Source organism: Sphaerodactylus townsendi, linkage group LG01 (genome assembly GCF_021028975.2).
Source record: "Sphaerodactylus townsendi isolate TG3544 linkage group LG01, MPM_Stown_v2.3, whole genome shotgun sequence".
NCBI classification, from domain to species: Eukaryota; Metazoa; Chordata; class Lepidosauria; order Squamata; family Sphaerodactylidae; genus Sphaerodactylus; species Sphaerodactylus townsendi.
The window spans coordinates 99,950,831-99,971,388 of NC_059425.1; the positions used below are offsets into that span (position 1 = coordinate 99,950,831).

Sequence of the window (20,558 nt, forward strand, 5' to 3'; positions counted from 1 at the left end):
GGGGGTGGGGGGGGGGGGGGGTGGGGGGGGGGGGGGGTGGGGGGGGGGGGGGGTGGGGGGGGGGGGGGGTGGGGGGGGGGGGGGGTGGGGGGGGGGGGGGGTGGGGGGGGGGGGGGGTGGGGGGGGGGGGGGGTGGGGGGGGGGGGGGGTGGGGGGGGGGGGGGGTGGGGGGGGGGGGGGGTGGGGGGGGGGGGGGGTGGGGGGGGGGGGGGGTGGGGGGGGGGGGGGGTGGGGGGGGGGGGGGGTGGGGGGGGGGGGGGGTGGGGGGGGGGGGGGGTGGGGGGGGGGGGGGGTGGGGGGGGGGGGGGGTGGGGGGGGGGGGGGGTGGGGGGGGGGGGGGGTGGGGGGGGGGGGGGGTGGGGGGGGGGGGGGGTGGGGGGGGGGGGGGGTGGGGGGGGGGGGGGGTGGGGGGGGGGGGGGGTGGGGGGGGGGGGGGGTGGGGGGGGGGGGGGGTGGGGGGGGGGGGGGGTGGGGGGGGGGGGGGGTGGGGGGGGGGGGGGGTGGGGGGGGGGGGGGGTGGGGGGGGGGGGGGGTGGGGGGGGGGGGGGGTGGGGGGGGGGGGGGGTGGGGGGGGGGGGGGGTGGGGGGGGGGGGGGGTGGGGGGGGGGGGGGGTGGGGGGGGGGGGGGGTGGGGGGGGGGGGGGGTGGGGGGGGGGGGGGGTGGGGGGGGGGGGGGGTGGGGGGGGGGGGGGGTGGGGGGGGGGGGGGGTGGGGGGGGGGGGGGGTGGGGGGGGGGGGGGGTGGGGGGGGGGGGGGGTGGGGGGGGGGGGGGGTGGGGGGGGGGGGGGGTGGGGGGGGGGGGGGGTGGGGGGGGGGGGGGGTGGGGGGGGGGGGGGGTGGGGGGGGGGGGGGGTGGGGGGGGGGGGGGGTGGGGGGGGGGGGGGGTGGGGGGGGGGGGGGGTGGGGGGGGGGGGGGGTGGGGGGGGGGGGGGGTGGGGGGGGGGGGGGGTGGGGGGGGGGGGGGGTGGGGGGGGGGGGGGGTGGGGGGGGGGGGGGGTGGGGGGGGGGGGGGGTGGGGGGGGGGGGGGGTGGGGGGGGGGGGGGGTGGGGGGGGGGGGGGGTGGGGGGGGGGGGGGGTGGGGGGGGGGGGGGGTGGGGGGGGGGGGGGGTGGGGGGGGGGGGGGGTGGGGGGGGGGGGGGGTGGGGGGGGGGGGGGGTGGGGGGGGGGGGGGGTGGGGGGGGGGGGGGGTGGGGGGGGGGGGGGGTGGGGGGGGGGGGGGGTGGGGGGGGGGGGGGGTGGGGGGGGGGGGGGGTGGGGGGGGGGGGGGGTGGGGGGGGGGGGGGGTGGGGGGGGGGGGGGGTGGGGGGGGGGGGGGGTGGGGGGGGGGGGGGGTGGGGGGGGGGGGGGGTGGGGGGGGGGGGGGGTGGGGGGGGGGGGGGGTGGGGGGGGGGGGGGGTGGGGGGGGGGGGGGGTGGGGGGGGGGGGGGGTGGGGGGGGGGGGGGGTGGGGGGGGGGGGGGGTGGGGGGGGGGGGGGGTGGGGGGGGGGGGGGGTGGGGGGGGGGGGGGGTGGGGGGGGGGGGGGGTGGGGGGGGGGGGGGGTGGGGGGGGGGGGGGGTGGGGGGGGGGGGGGGTGGGGGGGGGGGGGGGTGGGGGGGGGGGGGGGTGGGGGGGGGGGGGGGTGGGGGGGGGGGGGGGTGGGGGGGGGGGGGGGTGGGGGGGGGGGGGGGTGGGGGGGGGGGGGGGTGGGGGGGGGGGGGGGTGGGGGGGGGGGGGGGTGGGGGGGGGGGGGGGTGGGGGGGGGGGGGGGTGGGGGGGGGGGGGGGTGGGGGGGGGGGGGGGTGGGGGGGGGGGGGGGTGGGGGGGGGGGGGGGTGGGGGGGGGGGGGGGTGGGGGGGGGGGGGGGTGGGGGGGGGGGGGGGTGGGGGGGGGGGGGGGTGGGGGGGGGGGGGGGTGGGGGGGGGGGGGGGTGGGGGGGGGGGGGGGTGGGGGGGGGGGGGGGTGGGGGGGGGGGGGGGTGGGGGGGGGGGGGGGTGGGGGGGGGGGGGGGTGGGGGGGGGGGGGGGTGGGGGGGGGGGGGGGTGGGGGGGGGGGGGGGTGGGGGGGGGGGGGGGTGGGGGGGGGGGGGGGTGGGGGGGGGGGGGGGTGGGGGGGGGGGGGGGTGGGGGGGGGGGGGGGTGGGGGGGGGGGGGGGTGGGGGGGGGGGGGGGTGGGGGGGGGGGGGGGTGGGGGGGGGGGGGGGTGGGGGGGGGGGGGGGTGGGGGGGGGGGGGGGTGGGGGGGGGGGGGGGTGGGGGGGGGGGGGGGTGGGGGGGGGGGGGGGTGGGGGGGGGGGGGGGTGGGGGGGGGGGGGGGTGGGGGGGGGGGGGGGTGGGGGGGGGGGGGGGTGGGGGGGGGGGGGGGTGGGGGGGGGGGGGGGTGGGGGGGGGGGGGGGTGGGGGGGGGGGGGGGTGGGGGGGGGGGGGGGTGGGGGGGGGGGGGGGTGGGGGGGGGGGGGGGTGGGGGGGGGGGGGGGTGGGGGGGGGGGGGGGTGGGGGGGGGGGGGGGTGGGGGGGGGGGGGGGTGGGGGGGGGGGGGGGTGGGGGGGGGGGGGGGTGGGGGGGGGGGGGGGTGGGGGGGGGGGGGGGTGGGGGGGGGGGGGGGTGGGGGGGGGGGGGGGTGGGGGGGGGGGGGGGTGGGGGGGGGGGGGGGTGGGGGGGGGGGGGGGTGGGGGGGGGGGGGGGTGGGGGGGGGGGGGGGTGGGGGGGGGGGGGGGTGGGGGGGGGGGGGGGTGGGGGGGGGGGGGGGTGGGGGGGGGGGGGGGTGGGGGGGGGGGGGGGTGGGGGGGGGGGGGGGTGGGGGGGGGGGGGGGTGGGGGGGGGGGGGGGTGGGGGGGGGGGGGGGTGGGGGGGGGGGGGGGTGGGGGGGGGGGGGGGTGGGGGGGGGGGGGGGTGGGGGGGGGGGGGGGTGGGGGGGGGGGGGGGTGGGGGGGGGGGGGGGTGGGGGGGGGGGGGGGTGGGGGGGGGGGGGGGTGGGGGGGGGGGGGGGTGGGGGGGGGGGGGGGTGGGGGGGGGGGGGGGTGGGGGGGGGGGGGGGTGGGGGGGGGGGGGGGTGGGGGGGGGGGGGGGTGGGGGGGGGGGGGGGTGGGGGGGGGGGGGGGTGGGGGGGGGGGGGGGTGGGGGGGGGGGGGGGTGGGGGGGGGGGGGGGTGGGGGGGGGGGGGGGTGGGGGGGGGGGGGGGTGGGGGGGGGGGGGGGTGGGGGGGGGGGGGGGTGGGGGGGGGGGGGGGTGGGGGGGGGGGGGGGTGGGGGGGGGGGGGGGTGGGGGGGGGGGGGGGTGGGGGGGGGGGGGGGTGGGGGGGGGGGGGGGTGGGGGGGGGGGGGGGTGGGGGGGGGGGGGGGTGGGGGGGGGGGGGGGTGGGGGGGGGGGGGGGTGGGGGGGGGGGGGGGTGGGGGGGGGGGGGGGTGGGGGGGGGGGGGGGTGGGGGGGGGGGGGGGTGGGGGGGGGGGGGGGTGGGGGGGGGGGGGGGTGGGGGGGGGGGGGGGTGGGGGGGGGGGGGGGTGGGGGGGGGGGGGGGTGGGGGGGGGGGGGGGTGGGGGGGGGGGGGGGTGGGGGGGGGGGGGGGTGGGGGGGGGGGGGGGTGGGGGGGGGGGGGGGTGGGGGGGGGGGGGGGTGGGGGGGGGGGGGGGTGGGGGGGGGGGGGGGTGGGGGGGGGGGGGGGTGGGGGGGGGGGGGGGTGGGGGGGGGGGGGGGTGGGGGGGGGGGGGGGTGGGGGGGGGGGGGGGTGGGGGGGGGGGGGGGTGGGGGGGGGGGGGGGTGGGGGGGGGGGGGGGTGGGGGGGGGGGGGGGTGGGGGGGGGGGGGGGTGGGGGGGGGGGGGGGTGGGGGGGGGGGGGGGTGGGGGGGGGGGGGGGTGGGGGGGGGGGGGGGTGGGGGGGGGGGGGGGTGGGGGGGGGGGGGGGTGGGGGGGGGGGGGGGTGGGGGGGGGGGGGGGTGGGGGGGGGGGGGGGTGGGGGGGGGGGGGGGTGGGGGGGGGGGGGGGTGGGGGGGGGGGGGGGTGGGGGGGGGGGGGGGTGGGGGGGGGGGGGGGTGGGGGGGGGGGGGGGTGGGGGGGGGGGGGGGTGGGGGGGGGGGGGGGTGGGGGGGGGGGGGGGTGGGGGGGGGGGGGGGTGGGGGGGGGGGGGGGTGGGGGGGGGGGGGGGTGGGGGGGGGGGGGGGTGGGGGGGGGGGGGGGTGGGGGGGGGGGGGGGTGGGGGGGGGGGGGGGTGGGGGGGGGGGGGGGTGGGGGGGGGGGGGGGTGGGGGGGGGGGGGGGTGGGGGGGGGGGGGGGTGGGGGGGGGGGGGGGTGATAGCAGCATTCTCTCCTGACGTTTTGCCTGCATCTGTGGCTGGCATCTTCAGAGGATCTGATAGCCACAGATGCCAGCCACAGATGCAAGTGAAACATCAGGAGAGAATGCTGCTAGAACATGGCCATACAGCCCAGAAACCACACTGCACCCCAGTGATTCTAGCCATGAAAGCCTTCGACAATACAAAAAGCTATAAAGTTAATTTACTTTATTTGCAATCTGGTGTTTGATCTCAGTTTTCCACTATCAACATCTAGAGGTTGAAAAACATACATCTGTTTTTAATTTAAACTATATTACTCCTGATTCTTTAACCACTGATAGCAAGATCAGAAGCACAGACCACAGTAAAACTGAAGCAGTCTGAGGAAGGAAGTCATCATGCATCTGATGAAGTGAGCTGTACTCCATTAAAACTTATTATGGCATCATAAATCTTACAGTCTATAAAACTTATTTTGTTACTTTTGCTGCAACTGACTCCTGACATTGCTGCCTCTCCTGAATATACAATAATGAAACCTTTGCATTCAAAAAATTACCATCTACTTACCACAAGTACTCCTTTGCTGCAGGAGCCCTGCGGTAGAACTTTAGATTGTTTCATGCCCATGCGTGCACACACATTCATGCACCACCTACCAGTCACCCAAGTAAAGAACTGAATTATCTAAACAAGACAAGAGTGTCACAAAAGGATCTGTGGAAGTCATGGGAGCAGGAAAAAAGAAAGTGCATTCAGGGTGAGAAAGGGCAAAGAAAGCAAATAGCGTGGGTGGCAATGGGAAGGAAAAAGTACATTGTGAGAACAGGCGACAGGGTAGAAAGAAGGTAGAAGAGGGCCATGTGCTGTAGTGATTAGTGGCAGATCAGAACATGCGAGATCTGGATAAAAATCTAGAAGCTGCAGCACAAAGTCCCTTCTGCGGTGTTCTACAACGGTCTGTACTGATGTCAATGAACTTAAAACAGATTATCCAAAGCTTTGATGTGGGCTGTCATCAATTTGTTGATGACATCCAACTATACTTCACAACAAGCAACCTGAAGTAACCATCTCCATTTTAGGACAGTGTCTGAAAGTCACAGCAAAGCACCTTAGGAGGAATTGAAGTTTCACTTCCCTTACAGTATGGAACAGCCTCCCAGAGAATGTAAGACTATCCCAGTCTTGCAAAGATCATGCAAGTTCTCTAAAGAAGCTATTCCAATGTATGTTTAAATAATTCTTGACTGGAGTCCAGTCAGTGTAATGTGATGGTTTGCTTTTCTGACTTTATATCTGTATGGTATTTCTGAATAAGATTTAAGGTGGTTTTAATGATGTAAGACGTTTTGTGTCTCATAGGTCAGGAGGGAAGCGGGGGGGGGGGTAATTTTTTTAAAATAAAAATTCCCATTATGTCATCAGGCTTGCTGGGAAGCTGGGCCACCCACTTTTTCTCAGCCTAACTTACCTCACAGGCTTGTTGTGAGGAAGCTAGTTTAGCTCTTGAAAGAAGGGAAATACAAAGTGCCCTTCCATGTACTTATCCATGACGCTGCTGTCAGTATAGAATTATATTGTTCCATCTAGACCTGCCTTAATACTTATACCATCACTGGAAGTCCTTCTCAGTGTGCTTCCATTGTCTGAAATACAGCTGATGGCCAAGAGTGAGAAGACCTTCTTTACCATAACACCATGCCCCTGGAATGCCTCCTTAGAGAAATTTGTGTAGACTCATACCTATTGGCCTTACATCAACAAGTAAAGATGGCCCTTTTCTATAGGGCTTTTGTTTGCCTTTTGTGGTCTATTTCTGCTGATTTATGGAGCTGTTCTTTCTCAATGACTTCACTGGATAATGTGGTTTGAATGCATTATAGTTTTAAGTTTTGGTCTCATTTAACTGATTGTTTCCTGTACGTTGTAGATTTTAAAAAGTTGCATAATCTACATTAGGGAATGGATGGAAAGGGCATTATGCATGTTTTCAATTTAAAAAATGAAATGAAAAGGGATGCCAGGGCTAATTTACATGTTCACAAAAATCCTGATGAAATCTCTTAGTGATGAAGTCCCAAATTACTGCCTGTCCACTTTGGTTAAATGGCTAAGTGTGATCAAATTGAAACAAAATCCTGCCAAGACAGAAGTAATTCTGTTAGGGAAGACAGAAATCTTGAAGGACACTGTGCTTCCTACCTTCAATGGAGTTCAGCTGACCCTCACTGACTTGATCAAGAGCTCAGGGAGTTAGATCCAACATTACTGCTGGAAAAATCAATTAATGCAGAAAATACTTTTTATTAACTTAGTTTAGGCTGCAACATGGCCTTACCTTGGTCAATGTGGCCACCTGTATCTATGCCATGTAATGCTGAGAGTAGAGTGCTATAACTCACTCTACATGGGTCTCCCCTCAGCTCAGAGACTTTGACGCAAAATGCTGCAGCTCAATTATTATTGATAGCTAGGTGGACCCATGCGTATCAGCCCACTCTGCAGTTATTTCATTGTCTGCCCATTAGTTACCAGTTTCAATTCAAGGTATCAATTCTCACATACAAATTCTAATCCTATTACACACTGCCTACTGGACATCTCACCCTACAGACTGAATTGGCTTACACTGTGTAAGTCTTAATGAGAAAGGCAGATTATAAAGAATGTAAATAAAATAAATGTATAATAGTACTACTTTCAAATGGCAGATGGGGGAACTGTATGATCTACAACGGACTACTTGAACAATATGAACTACAACAAAAATTCCTGTTACTGGAAGGATAGAATTTCTGGGCACAGGCAAGGTAGAATCCTTACGCTTCCAGGCAATTTTAATGGACAGGGTTTTTTTAAAACATGGGAGAATCAAATATGCAATGTTTGGGGAGGAGTGGACTGGAATCAGTTCCCATGATCATCCCTCTTAGAGTCTTGAGACCACAAAAGAAAAGTACTTCTCTAGGAAATCTCAATTTGCTGCAATCACGCAAAAGTCAGCAATGGTTGTCATATGCGGAGAAGTACCAATCAATGAGTGATCCAGTCTAATGCAAAAGTTATGCATAAAATCCCCTGGCACTGATGAAGAAACAAATGTAAAGTGTAGGGAGAGAAGATTTAAATGAGAAGAACTTAAATGACAACATACGTGCAAAAGTAGGTGATATTTGAGTATTCGCTGGACAGGTTTTAACAGATAGGATCCCAAAGGTAGAGAATGTTGTAACGCTTCTTGTCGCTCTCTGAAAAACTTTGCTAGAGACTTGTTCCTCATGCATTCTGTTAGTACAGCCACAGACCTGGAAGAATAACGCAAAGCTTTTAAAGCTGTTCTATATTCATTACACAGAAAACCACAGCTTAAAATCCACACTCCTGACAGCAGTGCAATTGCCTGCTTTGGACTGTTTCAAGTGTTATACATTTGCTAAGTGGAAATCAATTTAATGTAGAAGATAAGTGAAAGAATCATGTTTGACAACTGTACAGTCCATAAAGGAATAGACTGTGATTGTCACATTTGATAGCATTCTGCATGTTCTATCAAAGCACCTGAGAAAATGGTGTCTTCCATTAGTGGGTTGTTTGCTTGTTTGTTTGTTTGTGTATTTATGTATTTATGTATTACATTTTTAGACCGCCCTCCCCTGAAGGGCTCAGGGCGGTGTACATCACTTATAGGATCACAATAAAATATCACAATAAAATCAGTATAAAACAATAAATTAAAAGTTGTAACTTAACAGATTAATAACAACAGCTGATGCTGACTTCCCCCCCCCCATCCCGCCCATGGGAGGCCTAGATGGTACGAGGGTCTGATGGTTACCCCGGATGGCCAAAAGCCTGGCAGAACAGGTCCGTTTTACAGGCCCTGCAGAAACTCTATAGGTCCTGCAGGGCCCTGATCTCTTTAGAGAGCCTGTTCCACCAGGTAGGGGCCATGGCCCTTGTGGAGGCTAGCCAGATCTTTTTTGGGCCAGAGATTTCCAGCAGGTGCTCCTCCAAGGAGCGGAGGGACCTAGCAGGGCAATACGGGGAGATGTGGTCCCTCAGATATGTAGGTCCAATGCCACTAATGGCCTTAAAGGTCAAAACCAATACTTTGAAGATGACCTAGTACTCAATGGGCAGCCAGAGCAGGTGGTATAGGACCGGAGTGATCGGTCCCAACTAGATGTTCCTGTAAGCCGTCTGCCTGCTGCATGTTGTACTAGTTTTAGCTTCCAGATCACTGTCAGAGGCAGGCCAGCGCATTACAATAATCCAGTCTAGAGGTGACCGTTGCATGGAGTGGCCAGGTCAGAGCGGGATAAGTACAGGGCCAGTTGCCGTGCCTGTCACAAATGGGGGAAAGCTACCCGGGAGTTCTGAGTCATCTGGGCCTCCAACAATAATGTTGAGTCCAGAGTCACACCAAGGCTCTTAACGGATGAGGCTAGATATAAGGCGAAGGCAGGCAAAAGTCCGCTGGTCTCTCTCCCGTCCCAGCCACAGGACCTCCGTCTTCACAGGATTTAACTTCAATTGACTCGCTCTCATCCAACCAGCCTCGCTCTCAACCAATATTTATAAATATTAGATTCAAATCACATAAAAATATAAATGGGCTAACAAAATCTCTTAACATTATCATTCCATGTCATTAAAAGTGACCACTTTTTAATAATTTTTTTCTGACTGAATGAGTCTTTGTACCAATAGACTAATTTAGACATACGATCCACTTTTCAGTTCCAAACTATCTAATCACTATGAAGGGCCTCCTGTACTTTCTATTACATGGCAATGCATTGTCTTGCTGTTGTCAACAAACTTGCTATTAACTCTATATCTGGGGAGTAGTTTAAACGTACAAAAGTGATCACATTCATTACATTCAACACTTTCCCAAAGTACAAAATGAAAAGAAAAAAGGACCCAAAAGATACTCATACCTTGGGTAATTGGTGCAATACTGAGTATATATGTGAAAATCTTCACTCTGTGTACAAGAGGGGAGGGGAAGCTTATTTAGTATCTGCATTTATCACAGCTTGCTAGAAATTCTGACACTTTACTAATTTTCAACCATTTAAAAAAATACAATCAGCTAATAAATATGCAATTTATTCATATGTGGCCTGAAAAGAGAAAAGAAAGAAGCCTGATAAATGTCCTAGAGACCATTCTTATCTCTAAGAGTCAAGCATTGGTGGTATTTACGAGTATCTTTGAAAAATGTAGACATCTAGCTTTTACTTCCAGTTCACAAATAAGTCAGATGTATTTCCTATTCCAAACCTAACATAATTGTCTCATCATTCCAAGACCTGGAGCAATTTCTGATGTATATTTTAGCATTAAAAAGGAAAACAGAACAAATCATCTTACAAATGATCAAAAGCATTTTGATCCGTATAGCAGTTTGTCTATAGTCATAATTCCTCTAGGAAATCGCCATTCATCAGAAATTCTGAAATTCCAAGAAAATAAGTAAAAGCGCTGTTTCACAGATGATATTTTGCTACCCTGTTATCCCAAAGATTGCACAATATAATATTATTATGTCAGATCTTGTAAGCTAAACTGGCCCAGTACTTGGAAGGGAGACCTCCAAGGAAAACAGAGGCAGGCAATGGCAAACCACTTCTGCTTAAATCACATGCCTTGAAACCAGTGGTGGGATTCAGCAGGTTCGCACCACTTCGGCAAAACCGATTGTTAAAATGGTGTTTGTAAACAACCAGTTGTTAAATTATTTGAATCCCACCACTGCTTGAAAACCCTTCTAGGTTGCTTTAAGTCAAAAGTCAATCACTACTTGATGGCAATTTACACACACATCCCATCCTCAATGGAGACTGCGATGTACAAACTGAATGACTGCAAGCAGCAGCAACTCCCATGATTGCACCTCAGAAAAAAAAGTATTGCCAAATTGCTACTGCTATCCATAGTCATATAAATCTAGAATTGCTATTTCTGGCTTGGGAAATGTCCTGGTGATTTGTGGATGGAGCCAGAGGGGAGTTTGCAGAGGGGAGATAGCTCAATGGAGATGTGATGCTATTTCTTCTAGGGCAGTGGTGGCGAACCTATGGCACGGGTGCCAGAGGTGGCACTCAGAGCCCTCTCTGTGGGCACATGCAAACAGAGTTGCATCCCCCCCCCCCCCCACATTTAGGCTGGCCTGGGCTGCTGGGCTCGATTATTAGCATTAAACCTAAGACCTAGTTTGGGGGAAGCAGTGTAACCCGGATAAACGCTGTTAAACCCCACTGATTTTCATGCTAAGAACTAAAGCGCGATCCTTCACCTGGGAGTAAGCTCAGTTGCTGGCAATGGGGCTTGCAACCTCCTAGGGTTGTGATTCACCCATTGGAAGAGTTGCACGGTTGCTTCAAAGCAGAGCCACTGACTACCACAAATCTTACTCCCGAATAATTCATGCCTCGGAGCCAACTGTTTTTTTCTAAGCTAAAACCTGAGTATTCAGTATTCAGTACTCAGTATTCAGTGCCGTGTTGGCACTTCGTGATATATAAGTGGGTTTTGCGTTGCAATTTGGGCACTCGGTCTCGAAAAGATGGCCATCACTGTTCTAGGGGAACTGATCTCTATAGTCTGGAGATCAGTTGTAATTTCAGGACCATGCAAGTGTAACCTCAGCTTGTGGGTTCTGTGGGGCAGTACTTGGAATGAGTTGCAACAACAATTTTTAAACAACAAAATGGTTTACTTTTCTTTACAATTAACACTTTTAAAACATCAACATTTAACGTTACAATTCAAGGTCCTGTTCAGGTTGCATTTCAAGTCCTTCTATTTACAGTCTACTGATATTGCCAAGTCCAAATTCTTCTTTGCAAGTTGGCTGGCTCCTGAAGACTCCAAGGGCTTGATGAACAGGTTGCAACATGATGAAGGTCTCCAGGAGAACTCTCACCCATTACAACCACAAAAGAAAACCCTTAACAAGGTGTTAAGGGCTTATAGAAATCAAGGTCCGAGTCTGGTAGCCTTGTTCTTCTGCAAAAGAGCTCTTTCAGCCTCTCTGCTGCTCCGAGTCTCCACCCCCTTACTGGGTCAACCCATTCTGGGCCAATCCATTCAGGGCATGGGGGTTACACAAGGCCCTACTTTGAGGCTGGTAACCCTACTCTTGGCCAAGATTGCTAACTCTTGTGTGAACAAGCCCCTAATTGGGGAAAACAATTACATAAGCATTTTGAAATGTGCAATGGTCGTAACAGACTATCTGACATTTTAAAAATAGATCAGTAAAACTATTCACCCTGCTTAAAAGCCTGTCTTATTACTGGATAGTGACAATCCACCCAGTAATTATGGAACTTTTCAGCTGAAACGTTGCTGATGTATCGCTAGATACTTCATCATTTTTCCAATTTGAATTCATGTAGTTCTCTTCACTAAGGAACAAAAGTTTGCATCACAACCTATTAAATGTGCATGACTTTAAAGTAAACAGCTAAGGCAGATATCTACCCTTGCAAGAAACCAGTAATCAAGTTAACCACAATCTGCAACAGACATTACAGTCTGTAATTAGCCGATAGAATCAGACTCTCATCACTCTTATCTTTCACATTAAAGATGAAAGCTCTCCAACAACATCTCCAAATTTAGGATTCAATTTTAAAGGTATACCCAAACTGTGAATAAGAATTTAAACCATACAGAAATGGAAAAGCAGGAAACAGCAATTCAGAGTATCACAAATATGCTGATTTCTCCCAGCTACTAACCGAACTATAAATACTAACCCACAAATGGAACTTTTTAAACTGCCATAAGAATTATGGTTCATACTATTTACCAGAGGACAAAAACACACATTACAAATACAACTGAACTCATTTAAAAAACCCAATTTATTTACTTGATTTATAGTCTGCCTCAGAGGCGTAGGAGGTTAAGAGCTTGTGTATCTTATCTGGAGGAACTGGGTTTGATTCCCAGCTCTGCTGCCTGAGCTGTGGAGGCTTATCTGGGGAATTCAGATTAGCCTGTACACTCCCACACACGCCAGCTGGGTGACCTTGGGCTAGTCACAGCTTCTCAGAGCTCTCTCAGCCCCACCTACCTCACAGGGTGTTTGTTGTGAGGGGGGAAGGGCAAGGAGTTTGTAAGCCCCTTTGAGTCTCCTGCAGGAGAGAAAGGGGGGATATAAATCCTAACTCCTCCTCCTCCTCCTCCTCTTCCTCTTCTTCTTCAAGATCTGGAACCAGTCACAGTTCTCTCCGAAATACGCATAGCAAGGCAATTGCAAACCACCCCTTAACATTTCTTGCCAAAACCCTATGGGGCTACCATAGGTCAGCTATGACTTGATGGCAAACATACCCACATACACACACACTGTCTGCCTTTCTCACTGGAACTCAAGGCAGTTTATGCATTAAATTAAGCCTAAATTTTTTTATTGTCTTTCTGAAATGGCACCATTGAGCAAATGTTCAGAAACTACAGCAATACAGGGAAAGATTCCAATGATTGGGAGGCACCTATACTAGCACCTATACAGGTCTAATGATCTTCTTTCAAGACATCTTAGTCCATTCCCCTTTACATCGATTAGCTGGAGGCAGGGATTCCCCATTTGGGGAATCTTTCCTCCTGGCACTGTTCAGCAGGCCAGTGGGGGCATTTACTAGCAGCCGGTGGGGGCATTTACTAGCAGCAGCAGAAGAGGAGTTTGGATTTACACCCCACCTTTCCCACCTGTAAGAAGTCTCAAGGTGGCTTACAAATTCCTTTTCCCTTTCTCCCCACAACAGATTGTCCTGTATAATATAAAGTATGGGAATATGGTAATATGTGGTAGGCCTAATAGGAGCTTTAGGGAGGGGAAACTGTCAGTCCATGTTGGCCAAGTCAGTTGCATGAGAAAAGGAGCTTGTAAAAACCTCAATCTTAATCTTCAACACTGAGGAAGCAAATAATTCCCCAGCCTGTTCCAGTCTGCCATGAAGCTCACTGGGTTACTTTGGGCCAGTTGTTCTGTTTCAATCTAACCCAGTTCACAGGACTGTTGCATGGATAAAATGGAGGAACAAAGACTGATGTATGCCACCTTGAGCTCCTTGGATGAAAAAGCCAATAAAATGCACTAATAAATTGGGACTGTGTCCAGGTTGTAGGGACTCTGTGCAGTGTCAAGGGCCGCTCTCTGTTCTTCCGCTCACACTTCCATCCCCACCCCAACATATCCCTACTTGCCTCTGTATCATTCCCTCCTTCCCAAAAACCTCCCTCCACCACCCATACTCACAGCTACCTGGTTGCACTTTCCTCAGAGGTACTGACTGGTGTTCCAGTGGACCCTACCAGAATCCTGGAAATGCCCTACCTCGAAATATGTTGCTGGTGACAGCCCTCATTCAGCCCTTACAGACAGAAAACCCAAAATAAACATCTCTCTTTAGAGGAAAACCCCATACAGCAGATGAACTGGAAGCAATGTTGCATCCCTCTGTTGACTGTACCCTCAATAACCTAAACATTACACTCCAGTCTGTGTTATATTTGCTTAAACCACAGTATGCAGAGCTGTCACATAGGAGGCCAAGCCAGAATCAAACACTGACTGCCACTAGATTCCTCAGAGTTCTGTTTTATCATAGCAAAGGCAAATAACTCTTTACTTCCGCAACTTCAAGCCCCAAAAGCCCTCTCAGATTGTTCACCACAGGGAGATGCCTCAATGCCTCTCTCTCTCTGATTGTAAACCATAATGGCTCCTAACAGATCTGCACTTGAAAAATCACACTTTTTTCTGCAGTCCATTCCAACATCACTGAATTAGACAAAGAAATGATCTGGCTCAGTGTAAGGCAATGCTATGTTCAAAACTTACAAATGGAAAACACGCCCACCAAGATTTTAACTTCATTCTACTTTGTGCTAAGTTCAATAATACTGTGCATGACCTCATTTTTATAATTTCAATTTTCTTTTGCACATTAATATTCATTTCAAAAACTGGCCATGTAATTATGGATAAGCTCAAAAATAGTTTTGTCTAAACTCTCTCCATTTTAAATCGATTCAGAAAAAATATCACTAATGAACATATCAAAATAATCAAGGGCCATTCAAAAAGATAGCTTTAACTCAAAGTGATGAGTCTCAATTCATTTCCTTGAATCAAATGTAATTATCTTGGCAATTCCTTTAAAGAAATTCAGAAAAGGCTATAATGAGTTAAAACACAGATGCATAGCTCCAATTCCTTTGAATAGCTTTTGTATACGAGAATTCAGGTGGAAAATTAAATAAAGGGCAAAATTTAAAAAAGAATACCGAAACGGGATCCCTAAATGCCAAAAACATGTGGCATTATTTGCATTGTTCTTTATTTATTCAACAAGATTTGGGGGTGGTGTGGTGTGGTGTGGTGTGGTGTGGTGTGTGTGTGTGTGTGTGTGTGTGTGTGTGTGTGTGTGTGTGTGTGTGTGTGTATAATGAAGTTTTTCAATCTCTGTAGTATAATTATTTTACTGACACTTCATTTATGTGAAAGTTTTATATCCTCAGTCATATCATTTATCAGTTGTATGCTGCTGTGAATAGAGGAAATCTTGATTTTTTTGTATACCAGAGGCTCAAGTGCACTAAACTGCAAGTTAATATCAAGAAAAAGTTATGTTACTTACCTTAGAAACAAAACATTCTGCTATAGCCACAGGGTCATTTTCACAGTTTTCTAAGTCTTGCAAAAGTTCACTAGTTTTTACAAACAAACAAGAAAATAGAAGGTTTTTTTTAACATAGGCTGGCTCTATTTAAAATACATTTTATTTTAACTTACAACAATTCCAGTTAAATTTTTTCTTCCTAAAGGGCAAAGTTCACCTGAGATTTTTATTTTCTGCAACCAAGATTCTGCATCTCCCTTTTATGCTTTTTGCCCCTAACCCCTTCCTACCATTGCCAAAACCACCTGCATTATGTTAAAACACGCATACATAGTGAAAAATAGTTCTTGCCACTACTGGTTACCAGAAAGATTGATTGTGCCACACACAACTGCTCTGCTACAAAGCATCACTTTGATTCTCTCTCTGTCTCCCTCTCCCTCCCTCTCTCTCTGCCGTTTTCCCCACGGCCGATATATCCTGGGATAAGGAAGTGAACCATCCCGGTTCGGCCATAATTTCCGCATGGCTTCTGGGTCTAACTCGGACCCTTCCGAGCTTGTCATACCATCCATGCAGACACTGTTGCTTTATTATTTATTTACAATATTTATATTCAACCTTTCAGTTCAGAAAATATCCAAGGCAACTGAATTAATGGGTTTTAATTTGTGGCCTGTTTAACCTCAGTGCTTGTCAATGGGCCCTTTCCCTTGAAAAGTGTTGCACTAATGCTGTCCTCAGATAGTGCTGAAGAATGATGTCACCGTAAAAAGGATTCTGTATTAGCATTCTTTCTATTAGCTTGCTGTTATGATAATGGAGGGAAATATAACCCCATTTATGTCTCAGTATGATCAACTCACTATGGAAGAATACCTGATATGAACTGCCCTTCCCTAGTTAAAGCATTATTTTTGAATAAAACACAAAATAGCAAGTAATAGGAGTTAATGAGCCAACTCCAGCTTCCCATTTTATAAACATCTGTGTGCCCACATGTTGAGTTGTTTTAAGCACATCATAAAACAATAAAGACTGTCTTGTTTTAATGAAAAAGATGAGACAAGCACATGCATTGTACCATCTTCTTGCATACCACAAAACCTGTGGGCATTAAGATTAGATTTCTTCTGTTTCTTCAACATACATGTTAATCTACAAAGGTGAATCACAGGAAATGTCAAAAAGAAACAGAAGAGCTTTTGCTGGATCATTAAAATAAGATATACAGAAGTAGGAAAGAATCTTATGTACCAGAACATACTTTCTTGGACAAAAATAAGAAACAGAAAGAAACTCAGAGTACACAGCCCTTTGATATCATCCACTGCTATCTCACACCAAGGCAGAGGACAGGAACTGGACAAGGGAAAGCACAGATTAGGTCCAATTTAGTCTCCCTCCCTCTCTCCGTAGATAGGTATAAAGGAAACAGGTAAGCCAGTAAATACTTAGTCTTGCTCTAGGCTGTCATTCATTTGCTCCAAGTCCTGCCCATTTATGGGCAGGGACCGAAGTCATTGAACAACATCCAAGAGCTGTCAGTGAGAGCCGTTGCCAAGTAGTGACAATGACAGTGTATGCTTTCTGTTTACACCACAAATTATTCTTGTTGAAGCGCCAAGTCCCTTTTGACTTTAGCTTCCTCAGAAAAAAAAGAGTAATGAAAGCTTTGATTCCAGGTTTCCATACACATTTTCACTTAATTTGAATATTTACTTACCTATTGAAATGATAGATATCTTTTATGTTTCCAAACAAAGCTGATTGTTCGTCAGGCCCCAAGGAGAGTTTGGATTGGTCAGTGATACAATCAAGGTAATTCTATGAAATAAATGAAAAGGATGTCATAAACATGGCTGTTCTATTCTTCCTCAATAAATGGAACTATCTTTAATTGCACAAGCGGAGTCTCCTCCAGATCAGTTTCACTTTATACTACTGTAATCCCTTCAGTAGGCCTACACTGAACAGTCATTCTATTATGGAAAATAACAATACTTATCTGTTCACCAATACCAAAGGAATAAACCCAAAGACTGAATGCTTTGCTATGCTCTTTTGACTGTACACTGTATGTTTTTCAAGCTGTAAATGTATTCAGATTTCACTCACAGTGACAGCTTAATTATCTCCATTAATTTACTCAATAAGGTCAGTGACATTCTCCTACATTCAGAGATCTTTTAAATGAAAGGAATTATGTAAGCACCCAGATTTCATGCAGATATTTCTAAGATTCTGATTACGCTACCTTGAAATATAACTTTGAACAGCATTTTTAAAATTCCAAAACATAATGCAAACACTAAGGCCAAAACTGACAGTTTGTAAAAGAATACGGCCTCTGTTCTTCTTCCGTGTCCACCTGGGACACTAAAATTCAACATTTGCTACATTGGAATATATTACAGCCAGAATTTATTTGCTTGCTACATTAGATATGTAGATTTCATTTTATGTACAACACAATTGCAAATGAAGAAAGAAAGCATTACTGATTTTGAGGTTGCTTTCTATAGTAATTTCCTTTCTGAACAACCCTTGCCCCGCCACACTATTCCTTTAGATGTTTCTGGTGCATACCCTGGTTGAATACACACTCTGTTCAGGCACCAGCCAGGCCTGTAAATCACTAGTTGAATCAACATTTGAATGTGCAGTCTAACTCCACTGGAAAGTATTGTTTTTAAGGCGACACTGGGTAACATTTCTGGTATCTCAAATTAAAAACAATGTAAAATCCATTTTAGTGTAGCAAAAAAAGCTAGTGTGCTACCGTGACCTGTAGAAGGACACACTGCAGGAGGAAGGAAAACAGCAATAGATCAGTGAACAGCTGGAATCATCTTAACAAAAAAATATCATGATCCCTTGCCTAGGGGTTCAGACAACTTGCAGTGGCATTCAACCAATGACAACACAGCATTCTGTAGCACTAAAAATCAAGGAATGTTGGAAAATAACATGAAGATATTAGTTGCATAATAACCACATTGCAAATCCCATACGGGAAAATCTGATACTACAACTACGAAAAGAACTATCTGGGAAAATGTGATAGAGTATGTTAAAAATGAGTATTTAAAAAAAATTTTAAACACACATAATGAGTAGTGTGTGTGTGTGCGTGTGTGTGTGTGTGTAATTGAGAAAAGCATACAAGGATGATGCAATAGTTTCAGATGTTTGTAACTGCAATGTTTTAAAGCAGTTGTTCTTTGCACTTTGTAGTATTAAGTAGCAATCCAAGACACATGCACCCCAAACAGAAGAGTAGAAATACACAATATAAAGGCTGCTGCTGAAAATGCCAGCTCAATGTCAAGTTCTCCATCCATCCCCACCAATGTCAAGTTCTTCATCCATCCCCAGAAGTTCAACGTATTTTACATCCAGACACCATTATGCTGCAACTATTCCATACATCTGTCAGCTACTAAGACTAAATAAAAACACTCAAAATAAGGTAGCCATTACTGACAATTGATTTAACATGCATCATGTGTTTCCTCAAAACTGCAATTATCAGAAAAGTTGCCTGACCGGCGCGAAGCTGGCATTTCCCAACTTCGCTCGGGGAGCGAGGTTGTTGGGAAATGCCGCCTTGGAGCCTCTGCGGTGCAAACGGCAGTGGCTCCAAGGCGCCCTCCCCCTCCCAACCTTCACTTACCTGGTCCCCGGCCCTCCAGCGTGTTGCCGAGGCCTGGGGACACCCCCCCTGCCCTGCGACGCTCAAGCAGGCACGCAGGGCCGGGGGGGGGGGCGTATCTCCAGGCCTCGGTGACGTGCCGGAGGGCCAGGGACAAGCCGGGGCGGCCGGGCGACGGCGCTCCGTGGCGCCGTCATCCCAGCCGGTTCTGGGACCTTCCGCATGGGGTTTACGCCGACCCAACCCCTTCCGCCTCCGTGCGGAAGAGGCCTAAGTAAGCTGAAAGTGGTAAAGAGATGCTGGAAGGTTCAAGTCAGGGCACAAAGAACCATACAACTAGTTGAAAGAGCTTGAGGGAGTTTATTTTTTCTTTTTAGGACAGTAGCTGCAGTACAAGGTCTACAGTACAAGAGCTAGATTTGAGTCCAGTAGCACTGTGCAAATGGCTCCCAGGGGACGGCGTTTTTGCCGTCCCCAGGGCACCATAAAACGCCTGTGCGGAAAGGGCCTTAGAATGTGAAGAAGAAGAAGAAGAAGAAGAAGAAGAAGAAGAAGAAGAAGAAGAAGAAGAAGAAGAAGGAGAAGGAGAAGGAGAAGGAGAAGGAGAAGGAGAAGGAGAAGGAGAAGGAGAAGGAGAAGGAGAAGGAGAAGGAGAAGGAGAAGGAGAAGGAGAAGGAGAAGGAGAAGGAGAAGGAGAAGGAGAAGGAGAAGGAGAAGGAGAAGAATTGGACTTATATCCCCCTTTTCTCTCCTGTAAGGAGACTCAAAGGCGCTTACAAACTCCTTTCCCTTCTCCCCTCACAACAAAAACATGTGAAGTGAGTGGGGCTGAGAGCTCCAAAGAACTGTGACTAGCCCAAGTTTACCCAGCTGGCATGTGTTGGAGTGCACAAGCTAATCTAGTTCACCAGATAAGCCTCCACAGCTCAAGTGGCAGAGCAGGGAATCAAACCTGGTAAGGATGCATATATCTTCACAAGTGGCTCAAATTAACCCATAACAGTACTATGGCAAGTCTTCCCTCTACCCCCATCTCTTTTGTTTACTATTCTTAAAAGGAAGGGGAAGATGGGGGACAGGAAAAGAAAGAACAAAAAAATATAACAATAACAGTATGATGTGCAACCAACCCTTCGGCAACATGTACACTTTTGACCCCACTGAAGAAATGCCTTTCCCCTAAGTGTTTTCTTCAATGATCTATATCAGCATTCCACATTTAAAACATGTTTTCCTTTTGAGTATACCCATTGCTAAAACTAGAATTTGCCCTGGTTAGGAAATATGACCCTATTAAACACAAAGAGTTAACAGGTTGGAGACTTATAACAACTGAACTTAATGACATCTACATTCTCCAGCAGACATTATCTACCAAACTACTTTACATTCCACCTTTACCAGTCTATGACCTCATCCTTGAAGTCTATTCTCTTAAATACACTTGTACATTAAGTCATTATAACAATGTCTCTGGGGCTTCCTGAAACTGTGAGTGACCTTTTGTTTTCACTCACAAGATGCCTTGGAGCAGAGATTTTCAAAGGTTTGCAAAGCTGAAAGTATTGCCATACATACAGCACCCAGGGCCAACAAGTGAAAAATGAGTACAAAACAGGACAGGTTATTTCCAGCTACAACTCTAATGCATATTTGCTTTTAACAGATTAAGATGTAGAAAGCTAACTGAGCTTATACAAAGTACTCAGTCTCAAGAGCATAGAAATTTCACATAGAAAATGTGACCTTTTAAAAAAGTTTACACTTTATTTTTCAATTAAAGGATAGCTTGTAAATGTGCATATGTGAAATTTACAAGAGAAACTACACTTTTCACAGTTCCATTCCATTTCCCAACCATGAAAGTCAGTGCTCCATAGAGAAGCCTGCTTATAATTTAACACTTTTCCTCTTTCCACTCATGTATCCATTATACTGCTGTTATCAGTTCCTAATTTTAAGGCAAGGCATCAAAATATTTTGCATATTCCCATCTCAGCCATG

General features: G+C 51.8%; 1 protein-coding gene across 1 annotated transcript in view; it reads right to left on the reverse strand.

Moving 5' to 3' along the window:
* Positions 1-20,558, reverse strand: part of PLEKHG1 (pleckstrin homology and RhoGEF domain containing G1) — a 170,308-nt gene that overhangs the window by 41,460 nt on the left and 108,290 nt on the right. The window contains exons 4-7 of the mRNA XM_048505306.1: positions 16,626-16,726; positions 14,918-14,987; positions 9,197-9,243; positions 7,408-7,558 (exon numbers count right to left, since the gene is read on the reverse strand). Of these exons, the coding sequence (XP_048361263.1) occupies positions 7,408-7,558; positions 9,197-9,243; positions 14,918-14,987; positions 16,626-16,726 (369 nt within the window). The remainder of the gene's footprint in view (positions 1-7,407; positions 7,559-9,196; positions 9,244-14,917; positions 14,988-16,625; positions 16,727-20,558) is intronic.